The sequence below is a fragment of the Egretta garzetta genome, unplaced genomic scaffold (assembly GCF_000687185.1).
Source record: "Egretta garzetta isolate BGI_Z169 unplaced genomic scaffold, ASM68718v1 scaffold166, whole genome shotgun sequence".
NCBI lineage: Eukaryota > Metazoa > Chordata > Aves > Pelecaniformes > Ardeidae > Egretta > Egretta garzetta.
Window position 1 is genome coordinate 1,017,058 of NW_009260133.1, and position 12,749 is coordinate 1,029,806.

The 12,749-nt window shown below is 34.3% G+C and overlaps 1 protein-coding gene across 1 annotated transcript in view; it reads left to right on the top strand.

The window, feature by feature from the left end:
* The window catches only part of UBR2 (ubiquitin protein ligase E3 component n-recognin 2), a 53,099-nt gene extending 40,624 nt beyond the window's left edge, over positions 1–12,475 (top strand). Inside the window, exons 34-46 of the mRNA XM_035897037.1 lie at positions 502–650; positions 747–802; positions 1,229–1,325; positions 3,488–3,555; positions 4,030–4,165; positions 4,785–4,875; positions 5,391–5,521; positions 6,201–6,309; positions 6,562–6,618; positions 8,137–8,214; positions 8,506–8,676; positions 9,368–9,469; positions 10,249–12,475. Of these exons, the coding sequence (XP_035752930.1) occupies positions 502–650; positions 747–802; positions 1,229–1,325; positions 3,488–3,555; positions 4,030–4,165; positions 4,785–4,875; positions 5,391–5,521; positions 6,201–6,309; positions 6,562–6,618; positions 8,137–8,214; positions 8,506–8,676; positions 9,368–9,469; positions 10,249–10,390 (1,387 nt within the window). The 3' untranslated portion in view covers positions 10,391–12,475. The remainder of the gene's footprint in view (positions 1–501; positions 651–746; positions 803–1,228; positions 1,326–3,487; positions 3,556–4,029; positions 4,166–4,784; positions 4,876–5,390; positions 5,522–6,200; positions 6,310–6,561; positions 6,619–8,136; positions 8,215–8,505; positions 8,677–9,367; positions 9,470–10,248) is intronic.
* The last annotated feature ends 274 nt before the right edge of the window (positions 12,476–12,749 follow it).

Consider the following 12,749-nt stretch of genomic DNA (forward strand, 5'->3'; position numbering starts at 1 on the left):
AGCTCAGCACTACAAGTAAAACATCAAGAAAGACTATGAAATGGAGAGTATGTTAATATGCAATTTCAGCTACTATGGTATGTTTATATGTCTACCCCTTCTTCACTTGAGGAGAAGGTACTAAAATTCATTACATGGTACAGACATTTATCTGCCAACTACACACAAAAATGCAAGACACCCATTCCAGCTGATGACAGATTTTGCCATCAGTCACACATGGTTCTTTTAATTTCATCTTAAATATTTTATCTTTGAAGACTGGATATTCTTAATGCTAAAAAATGGGATTGGTTCCAATCAAATAATCAAAAAATAATTGGGAGTATAACTGTCACAGAAAAGAGGTTGCAGAATACCAGATCGAAAAAAAGATACTGGAGTTCTCACTTAAATTCTAAAAATCCAGGTGTTCAGCTATGGGATGAGTGCTCATCATTAAAAGTACTGTGCTGCCAGTGGAGAAAAAATGAATTAGTAATATTGTTTTCTTTGTTTCAGGAATCCTTATTCTGAGAGCATAAAAGAGATGCTGACAACTTTTGGTACAGCAACATACAAAGTAGGCTTGAAGGTTCATCCAAATGAAGAAGATCCACGTGTACCTATAATGTGCTGGGGAAGCTGTGCTTACACGATACAGACTATAGGTTCTAATGTATTCATTTTGCTCCTTTATATGTGAATTTCAGAATTTAGTTAAATTCACAGCATTGAAATATTTTGGGGTTTTGTTTTTTTTCCAGAACGAATTTTAGCTGATGAAGATAAACCATTATTTGGTCATTTACCTTGTCGACAGGTAAGTAGCAGTTCCTCTTTTTCCACTGATTCAGAGGGAATTGTGCTTCTTTAATGCAGAACATCTAAATTTTAAGTCATGGTTATTTGATAGTTTTATTTGTTGGATCCCACTGTTTAGTCAATCTGTGTCTGATTATTAATCTAAAAATCAAATCTAGCAAAACTATTATGTTTGTTTTTTTTCTATAAATGCATAGTTTAGTAAGGCCAGGGTTTCTCGTGGTAACAGTCAGAATAAGAATACTGAAGGGAATGGGTGTATTTGCATAAGCATAAATATCTTTGTCATATACTTAGACACTCAAACTGCTTCCATAAACTGCAGCTGAGGGGCCTGAAAAGAATGCTGTAAGTCAAAAGATCTTTTCATATTGAGGAACTTCATTAACTGTGGCAGTTTCTCTTTTTCTTTGTTTTTTTACAGGATGACTGCCTTACGTCATTAACAAGATTTGCAGCAGCTCACTGGACAGTTTCATCTCTTTCGGCAGTACAGGGTCACTTTTGTACTCTCTTAGCATGTAAGTTTACCACCTTACTCTGGTTTTTACAGATACAGATATAGAAAGGTACTAACGGAATGATTGTTAGTCTTGACTACAAGAAGATTGGTTTATGTAATGGCTTTAAGTAATACACCGAGAGCTGTTATTTTCACATGTGTACCTATACGTATTTCATCGTCGGGGGGGAAAGACATTTCTTTTGGCCTGCAGTCCCAAGATACATTTCAAGAGAAGCGTGGATATTTTGCTGTGAAGGAGTTATGTTGATTTTTCCCAGCATTTATCTGCTACTTTTAGAAAGGTACCAAGAGCAAAGGAGAGGGAAGCATGGTGCTTCACAAAAGAAAAGTGATATGCTGGAACCGTGAAGAGGAGGAAATTAAGATTAATATAGTATTGAAAGGAAATAGGATATTTGCAGAGGTCTGTAATACATCTGCAAACTTCTCTGCCTTTGAAAAGTAGGATGTGATAAGACAGGACTTACTATGTAATGTCATGTATTAGTTGAGAATTTTGTGGAGAACAGCCAAAATGTTCCAAGCTTGAAGCATTTGTAGATACAGGTGAAAAGTCTGAAGTTCAGCCAAATGCAATAATTAAATGGGAGGACTATTCTGAAAGGGTATTATAAAATGGGTTGATTTTAATGTTTACTGTCAGTAGAGCAGGAAAACTTTTAAAATGCATCCATATACTGAAATTACTAGTAAAATTGATACCACCTACTGAAGCAAACAGTTGTCAGCTTTGCAGGGAAGAACTTAATTGTCATCAATTTGTAGCAGTAATGGCTGAGCCATTTTCTATGGCTGAGCCATTTTCTATGTGAAGCAGAAAAGAAAATGTTGCTAGATATTTGACTGGAACTTTGTAGGATATGAAGTTCTGTATGGTTTGGGTTTTCTTGAAATGGAATCAATGTTTCTTCAAAGCTCTTCTCTCCATCTGGCAGAAGCAACTGTGCTGTTTTTATTTTTATGAACGAAAAGTGTTATTTTATTTTTCAAGGCTAGGAATAAGGAAAATTATTAGCCTTTGATCTGTCAGTATTCTGTGAAGTATATATATAAAAAGATAGCTTACTGAATAAAATTTTGGTTTTGGAAGTCCCTTGCTCTGGTCACATTTTTGATGGAAGCATTTTTAGGACTTTTGGGTTGAGTTCTGTGGCTATACACTTACAAAAGTAAAAGCATTTGAAATCTCAGTGGTGGTGAAATGTTTGCTGATGGAAATAGCTTCAAAATGTCACAGATCTTCAGCTGTTAATTTTCTGGCCAGCAAGGCAGCAGTCTTCAGATGAAGTATTTTTAAGTTATTATGATGAGGCTATTTTTTACTGTAGTAGTGTTTTTAAACTTGGCAGCTTAATGTTTATAGCTACATTGTAAAACTATTCTCATAGCTGCAGTTTGAACTCTTTTTATTGTAAATCAGATTTTACTGCCTGGGTTACAGAAGTTTGCAACTGTTCCTTGATTGTTGTTTTAAATAAGTTGTAACATTTTCAAGACACTTTATTTGGGTTTGCTTTCAGATGGAGTTTACTCTATTACTTGGAATTTATGAAGTGTGTGAATTTCTGTTGTCAGTTGGAGTGCTTTCGTTAATACTTTGTGGTTACTGTGAATGTGAATACTAAGGGATGGAGAGACTGATGCCTAGCTCTTTCTTAACTAGAAATAAAAGAATGAATTTAAGACATTCTTTAGCAATGCATTTTTGAGCCTGTAAGGCAAATAAGTTCTGTGAGGCAAATTCAGGGAACCTTGTAAAGTTAAGTGAATTGCAAAAGTTTCCTTTGAACAGCTGTCCAACAGACAACAGTTAGTGTTTCTGTTTAATCACTAGTGTTTGAGCTTATTTCTTCCACTGGAAACTTAAGCAATAGAAGATCACTGTGGGAGTAGTGAATGGTCGCACTTAATTTGTTATAGTTCCTTTGGGTTTGTTTCATTTCAATACAGTATAGTCAAGTAGGCACGAATCTTTTCCAATAATGTTGAACAGCTTTTGAATTTGCACCTTTCTGGCCAAAACAGGTACATTTATATTTTAAGTACTTTAAGCATATAAACCAAGGAGATGGCTCTCGTCTTGTAACTGAAGTACACTAAAATTTTTTCATATATAAATGTTCAGTTAATAATTTCTTTTTTCTCTAAAATACTCAGCACTGGTGCCTAATGGAAAAAATGGAAATCTTCCTTGCATACTTGATATTGACATGTTTCACTTATTGGTAAGTATTCCATAATACCTATTAATAATGTTTTGATCCAGTAGGCACTATGTCAAAACTTCATTGTTGCTTTCTGTTTACTTTGGGTTAGGAACCTTTAAAAATGTTCAGGTTTTTAGTATTTTTTTCACTACTTAATACAATTGGAAGACTTGTTTCATTGCAAATATTCTTATCTATAAATAAAAGAGGTAAAATGAGCTGGAGTGTATTCTCTTTGGACGTTAAAACAAAAAACCAAAATCAAGCCTCTCAACAAACCACAAACAAAAAATAGCAAAAAAAAAAAAAAAAAAAAAAAATCCCAAACAAACAGACCCCCCAAAACCCCTGGTAGTTAATCGTTGTTCCCTTAAATAATGGCTGGCTAATTAGCATCAAAATTAGGCTTATAAGGCATGCTGCCTTCAAAGGGCATAGTTGTAGCACGAGCAAAGAAAATGGGTATACCAGCTTTTGTGTTTTCTTTTACAGGTAAGCTTGGTGCTCTCTTCCCCTGCCATACATTGTCAGGATTTTTCAGGGGTTAGTCTTGGCACTGGAGATCTTCACCTGTTTCATCTTGTCACTATGGCACACATAATACAAATTTTACTTACCTCATCAACAGGTAACGCCACTTTCTTCCAACTTCTATTGAAATGATTCCTCAAATCTATACTTGGGAAACATTAAGGTGCTATTGGGAAATGTGTGCGATTTACAGTTGCAAAATTAAATTGCTGGTGCTCTCTCTCTTTCAGCCCGTAGAAAGTATTGATAAATTGTACGCAGGAAATTTCAGTCCTTTGCCTTTATTGCTTAATGCTGGAGGATTTTTGGAGCATAGCTAGTTGTGAATCCTAGCTTTCCAGTGCCGGGAAGTGTTTATTGCAGAGGCTAGGCTTAGGCGTTGCGTGATGAATAAGTTGCAGTTAGCAAAGTAAGGAATCAACATATCTTCTGGCAAGAGGAACCAGATAAGGTGTAGTATGCCAAAAGCAAAGAATTCCAAGCAAGTATATTAAGAAACCCAAGCAATCAAACAAGTAAACCAACGCCTCACTGGAGTTGACAATAGCCTAAACTTAAAACATAAGATGTGCTGCAGAAAACTTATTTGCAGTATGTCATATTGTAGTACAGTGGAATGTTTCACTTAGCCTTTTTTCTCAAAACTTGAAAAATACATTCTTGCTGTGTAAACATGTATATGTGAAGTAACTTGCTTTTTATTTCTTTCTTCTTAGAAGAGAATGGCATGGATCAAGAAAACACTAACAGTGAAGAGGAAGTAGCTGTGCTCACGCTGTATAAATTTCTTTGCCAGTGTACAGGAAGGTAAAAGGGCAATCTTTTGATAAAATGTATAATATTTTCTCCCTCCTGGACTCAACATTAACTACTGACTGAATTCTATATACTAATGCTGTCAAAGATGAGGCTTTTAATGTGGGAACTCTTGCATCTTGTTTCTTATCCATGACTTCTAGATACAATTTTCAAGTAATTATTCCTATAAATTCCTGTGTTTGTGCTCATGAAGATTATGATCTGGAACAATTTTTTAGTCAGTTTGCAGATGCATTTGCAGAATCTGGAATTGGCAGTGTCTGAGTACAGAAAACTTGTTAGGATCTGAAATGTCTATGCAGAAGTTTCCGTAATTTACTGTCCCAGTTGGTTATATTGTTATGAATCGCTAGCTATTTTTCTTGGAAATAAACACTTTGCATAATGCTTGTTTCAACTGAAGTCAGTATTTTAATATGAAGTATGGCTGAAGACTTACTAAATACAGCGTTCAGACTGAAATGATTAAATAAAAGCAAACTTTTTTGTTGTGTTCTCTTAAGTGCCTTGAAAGAAATTTCCTCAGGCTGGCACCTGTGGAGGAATCTAAAAGCTGGAATCATGCCTTTCCTGAGATGTTCTGCTTTGTTTTTCCATTACTTAAATGGAGTCCCAGCACCCTCAGAAATTCAAGGTACTGGCTGCTTTGTATTGAATCAGCTTTTCAAAAGATACAAACATTTATGGACAAAATAAATTACATTTAAACTTTCTTTTCTGAAGAAGCTGATTGAATGAAAATTAGTTTGTTACCGATGCAGAATCATATCTGCATAATGAAAAAGGGGAAAAAAAGTTTCCTTTTTAAAAAAAGTATTTTTAATATTGAGTCCAATGCTATTCAAGATTACCTAAAACAGAAACCGATGCTCTTCTGTTAAAAAGTAAAATATTGATTACTTCAAATCTATTGATTACTGTTTTCAAACGAGGCCTGCTTTTCCTTGCATTGATTTCATTCAAATCGGCATCTGCTAATGATTAAAATCTCCGAATTACACTGATGTTATGTTACACCCCAAGTAATCAATGTTACTGACATACTTTACTGTCTTCCACATATGGTGTATGTAGGGACTGAATGTAAATCTACTTACAATAATGGTAAGTAGGTTCACATTGCTTCAGCATTCCCATGTTTAAAACAAAGTATGATACGTGGTGCTGAGCTGACATGAGAACAGCTACAGAACTTGTAGCTTGGTTTGTTTTTTTAAAAAGCTGTCCCATTTAGGGCTGTATTTCATTTTTTGTAGTCAATGTAATTTAAAGAAATGCAGTTATGAGAATTATACTTTTTTTTTTTTTTACAGTAAATGGAACAAACCAGTTTGAACACTTATGTAGCTATCTTTCCTTGCCAAACAACCTCACTTGCCTTTTTGAAGAAAATAGTGAGATTCTGAACACGTTAATAGAAAGGTAAGTCATGTTTTTATGCTTACTTTAAATATAATAAGGAATTCTGCACAATATAGCTAATACAAGAATTCTCCCAGGAGTGCATATATGGAAATTAATAGTGGCCTTTGAAAAGCATTTGTGAAAAGAACTGTTTTGAAAGAAATATGTTTGGTGGTAGAGATTATTGAACAGAGGTACTTCGGATTTCTTACTTGGTTTTGGAAAGTATCATCCATTGAAATTAAAAGCCTATCTTTTTCTTTCTTGTAGCTGGTGTAGTAACAATGAAGTAAAAAGGTATCTCGAAGGCAAGAGACATGCTATCAGGTAAACATGGAGAAGTTTTAAGCAGAGACAGGGGAGAAACTTCAATGTCTCAGTTTTCTCTGAATATTTTTTCAAAAGGGTGTATATAATATAGTATCAGTTGTACTTTATTGAATGACAAAGATATTTGGGGATAAGCAGAGAGATGTTTGGAATTTTGTAAGAAAAGTAAAATATTGTTTAAATTAGTCGATTTTAAGGCAAAATTAAATATTACAGTTTTATTTGGACTGATCTGCAGTAATCAGAGGCTATAACATTTCTTCTCATGTTTCCTACAGTAGACTTGTACCTTCTGATTCAAAAGGTGTTCTGTGGCTAAACGACATATGTAACCTTTGTTTAAAAATACCAGGCATTGAAGAGTTTTTTAAAGAATCCAAATTTTTCATTGAAGTCAACACCGAGCCAGTTGCTAAAAAAAATATTTGCTTTTCATACATTTCTACTTGGTAAACAATTTTTTTTGAATTCAGGACACATTTAATGCTTAGTGGGTGTAGAAAAGCATTTGGGATGTTTTTCTTTGAGGGCTGGGTAAAAATAGTGGTTATCAATTATCCAAATAATTATAAATTAATATGAGGTTCACAGTGCTGTCATTAAAAATATATCCCTGCATTTTAATCTCCTATGCTAAATAAAGTCAGTCGTTTAACGTCGTATGTACAATAAGGCTAAGCGACAAAAATTAATCACTTCATCTGTTAAACACCAGACTATTGACAGAATATCTTATACAGTATGAATACTCTGATTACATAATTGATTTCCTGTTATGTGTAATGCTGGGATTTTTTTTCCATGTGTTCCTTTTGCTGATTCTTAACTGCTCTTCCCAAGATTATATCTAACTTGACAGTGATTTTTTTTTTTTATCTTTCCCTCTTAGCATGTTCTTGTACATTGCTTCTGTTACAAACCTCTATTTACATTTCACAATCTAATTTGTATTATTCCTAGAGTTGAAGATTATTAAAATTTAGTGTATAGCATCTGCAAAAAAATTAACTTTAACTGTTATTTCTGAAGATACAAATATTTGGTATTAAATAGGTCCTTTTCATTGCATGAGTATTTCATTCTCTCAGGACACAAGGTCTCTGAACTTGAGTTTCAGACTATTTTTGCAATCAATATTAGTGACAAAAGGAAAATACAAAGCAAACTGTTAAGGGAGCAGAACAAATATTCAGTTAAACCTGTTGTGACCTCATCATGAGGCTTTGCTGAAATCATACATATAACGTGTTTTTTTTCTGATTTTCTGCCTGTGCGTTTTCTCAATTCATAAAAAATATAACTAAGAAAACTGGACGTGCTCTAGCTGAGAGATGTCAGGGGTTTCTTTTTTATGTACTTTCATTTTACTCTATGAATGGCAGAGAAGAGGAAAATCTAAAAAAGGTAATTGTTCGCAGGTGCTGGCTAGATGAGTCAGGAGAACGTGAATGAGTTTGAAATCACTGTGTATTTTTAATTGAAATATGACTGGTTAATTTGATTGCTTTATTGTAGCTATGCAAGAGAATCCAACAAATTAATAGACCTTCCGGACGACTACAGCTGCCTCATTAACCAAGCATCCAATTTCTCGTAAGTTATATGCAATTACAGTGAGGACCCCTAAAGTCTTCTGCTCCTTTTGATGAACTGGGAAACCTCTAACCTGAAAGTCTCAGAAAGATACTAATGTAATAAAGTTAATGACACACACTGATTGTCATGTCTTCCAGCAAAACTGCCATGTATTTCAGTGCAATAGAAATTGCAGGGATCTGCATAACTGCTAACTGTGTAAATGTTCAAAAGTACTTTTGAATCATTTTACTATCTAGAGTTAATACATACAATGAACCTTTTTTTTTTTCTTTTGCTTAACAAAAGGTGTCCAAAATCAGGTGGTGATAAAAGCAGAGCCCCAACATTGTGCCTTGTGTGTGGGACCATGCTATGTTCTCAGAGTTACTGTTGTCAAACGGAATTAGAAGGAGATGATGTTGGAGCCTGTACTGCACATACCTACACTTGTGGTTCTGGAGTGGGCATATTCCTTAGGTAAGGGACTGAACACCTCTACTTATATTGCCAGGTTAGACGGTGTGTGTGGACATGAAATGAGTAGTTTTATAAATGTGACTGTACAGGTGGTTTGTAAAGGCAGTGGTTTGTTAATAACAGGGTTGCCTAAAAACTAGAGTGTATTCATCTTCCTTATGCTTTGGTATAAGGTTCGGAGGTTGTTTCCTTGAAGATAAGGTATCGTACAAAATTTGAGTTTCATTTTAAAGTGAATTTGTTTTCCCTGTGTGTTTATTTCCATTCAAGTATTACAAAACAATGAAGGTAAATACCTTGATGTTGTTGCTGCTGCTGCTGTTGAAAACGTGACAATTCATTTTGTCTTCCTGCATACAGGGAAAGGTTAGATAACGTCTGTTTTCACTTTGGCAAAGACTAGTGAGAAGTGAAATTGGTTTATTTTCTTGTTGTGGTTGTGTCAAGTATTTTACAGAGACTGCAAATAATATGACAGGAAATTACATTGTTTTTAATTGCTACTGAGGCGTTATAACAGGAAGAGAATAAGATCTTTAGTTTAAAAAAACAAAAGTATCTTTAAAAATCTGTACATGCAGATTATACAGAATGAAAGTAGGTGAGAATTGGAAAAGCAATGCCTATGAAAATAGGAGAAACTATTAGCCTAAAAGTCAATACCTCAAATCTTCCCTGTGTTTCTCTCTAGAGTACGAGAATGTCAGGTGCTATTTTTAGCCGGAAAAACAAAGGGCTGCTTTTATCCTCCTCCTTATCTCGATGACTATGGAGAGACAGACCAGGGACTCAGGTAAATATTTAAAAAAAATACATCTTTTAAGGACAGGAAGTCTAAAACTATCTGGTTTGTAAAATGCACTTTCTATGTTACTTTTTTTTTTTTAATTATATAGGTAATATTTTGATATTGCTGTTACATCTAATGTCTTCAAGCATTTTAATGCTAATATGTGTTTTTTAGGTTAAAAAAATTTAATGGAAGATCTTAACCAGGTTGTAAACAGTTGTCTTGAGGTGAAAAAACTTAAATCTTTTCAGCATCTGTGAAGCTGCCTAGAAACTAAGGCTGAAAACTGTATTTGTATATAGTGCATTTATCTGTGTAGTCTGTGTTCATTTAATACCCAGTGAGAATACTATGAGATGACTTTATTTAATATGACAATTCTTTGTTGTAACTCCTACGTCTGCTTCCTATGAGACTAGTTTGGGGACTTGATATTGTTAATGCTTGCTATTTCTGAAACTGGTCAAAATCCTAGAATATGAGCTGGTTCAGCACGGAAAGTCTGCTGGAAACCTACGTTCAGACTTTGGTGGGACTGTACATGAGATTCCCAAAGGCTGGAGGGAACTGGTGAGCAGTAAGGGGGAGGGGGGGAACCAGGCAAGGTAGCACTCCAATAGTTTACTAATCAAGCTATCTGATTTTTTTTCTGGCAATAGATTAATGTTAAAGGATTGTCTAAATATTTTAAAGGCTTATCTAATATTTAAGATGCTGCACCTGAGTGTTTGTGCTTAGTTGCAGTGTTTTATCATTTCTGATGTGTATTGTCTTCTTTTCAGGCGCGGGAATCCCTTACATCTGTGCAAAGAACGATTTAAAAAGATTCAAAAACTCTGGCAGCAGCACAGTATCACAGAGGAAATTGGACATGCACAAGAAGCAAATCAAACACTAGTTGGCATTGATTGGCAGCATTTATAGTGGCTATCTGCTGAAGACTGGAACTTTATAAGATTTTTGTAACTCAGTAAGCTTTTCAAAGGAGGTATTAGGAAAAAAAAAGTCTGAGGGGAAAAAAGCCTACCTGGTCCTGTTATTTAATCTTTGTTTTACAATGTATTTCATAAAGATACCAGTTAACATTAATCAAGTAAACTTCTTTCTATGTAAGCAAGTTTTATTAGTCATATAATTTGCACTGTGCTTCCTTCACAGAAATGTCTTGGGTTGTAAACCTGGGCAAATGAACCTGAGTTTCTGATAAAAAAAAAAAAGAATGACTCTTTTTGGAAGTCTGACTATGATTTTTCTTACAAACTGCAAGAGAAAAAAACTGCTGAAACAGAAACTAGATAGAGCACAATTACAGATTGTGTTTTGCCCCTTGCTAGTAATCTGAGCCGTTTTATTTATTATTCTGCATTTTAATACTTAAGCTGTGTGTACATGCAATGGAATGAAGTAAGGAAGCGAATAATGTAGCAAATGGATGTTTCTGTCTGCATCAGTGGATAATTCACTCTTTCACTTGGTGTATCTAAAACAATTTTGTCATTTGTACTCTTGCAGCTTTCTTGCTTCCAGTTGTTTTTTAACTAAAAAAAACCTAACACTAGCTTTACAGATAAAATAATTTAATTTAAAGCTTTTTCCAGAGCATTGCACTCCTTAGAATTATGTAGTTTGTAATTTGAATTTAGCTGGGAAACTTTCACTTTTAATTACGTGGTTGGTTATTGGTATTCAAGGGTTGACATTGTGCTTTAGAAGATATTTTAAGACAACGACAGTACATAAAATGTCGTGAAAGCTAATTTTATGTTAATTTGCAGAAGCACAGAGGATATTTTCTTCCATTTTCGTTAACAGTCAACTTTTAAGGTGCAGATCCCATCTCCTTTTTGTTGCAGACAAACCGAATGGTTTCCTCTGGCTTTGAAGGGTCACAATCACACTGCCCACATTTTTGCTTTGATTTTTTTCTTTTTTTTTTTTTCTGTTGTCCCATCAAGTGTATTTACTTTGTGGCTTGATTTAAAGCTTTGTAAAGATGTTTGCATATAGTATATTTTATAAATATATTCTATAACTGCGCAGATTTGCACTTGATATGAGGGTGCCTGAAGGCAGTGAGTTTTCTAGCTGTATGTAATTAGACCGCCAAGGTGTCTCTAAAAAGTGACATTATGCTTATTGATTTAAAATAAAATCCACTACCTTTATCTCTCCTATCTTCTGACAAATTAGTAAAATCTTAATTTGCATAGTTCTGTTTCCTTAATAATCTGTGGGTCTTTTAGTTAAATCTAACTTTGACTACGTCTTCAGCCCAGATAAGCAATCCCTGTACTGTCTGCTGTGTCTTCAGTTACACTTGGTCTGACTGAATTGTTTCTATTTTTACAGATTTAATGCTTCAGATAAATTTTGTATATTCATGGTGTACAGGACAATTTTTCAAACATTCGGTAACAGTATTGAGTGAAGATGTGAAATATGAAATAAAGAAACTTGGCCAATGTTGATCTTCTTTTCTTAAAACCAGTACAGGCTGCTCTTGTGTCTACTACCTGTCGTAGTTCTAATCATTTATTTATTGCTGTCACTTTTTATGAAGAGGCATATAGAGGTTGCAGGAAGAAATGACGTTAATGCTTCATCTCTGCCTTCCCCTACTTAAGCTGGTCGGTATATCAACAATTTTCTGTGCACGGTACTTAAAAATCACACTTTTTTGGTGATGTTACTGTTTCTTTGCAAAGAGTCTTGCTTCCTAAGCTATGTGCCACGGTTTTAAATAATGTGTGACTGCACTGAAAAACTCTCTTCTCTTGTAAACAATATTAAAAAGATAAGTGATGGTACTGATGGATTTCTCTGTGCAAAGCAAAATATTGACAGCAAGAAGGATTTTTTTTTCTTCTCTGGGATCAGAGTTGGAGACTGCAAGGTTGAATAGGTTGGTAAAATTATGACCACAAATAATTGCAAAGTACACAATTTATCATTTTTTGCCACTTTAGTCATTCTTTACACTAGACTTCTATTTTCTGATTTGGTTTGCATGTATTTATATTAATGTAGAAATATTTATATATATATTAAAAAAACGTTGTTTCAGTATCAGGGAAATAATGTCTGTAATAAATTGGCTATAACTTTAATATTTGTGGACTACGTGTACAATCTAAAATCTATTATGTGTTTGAGGGGAGAAAATCGGCAACAAAAACCCCACAAAATCCCCAAACCAGAAATCATCACAACAGAAAACAAAACAAAGCTGAAAGCGTCAAGTAAATGCTTTTGGTGTTGACATTAAATAAGTACTTTTTAAATG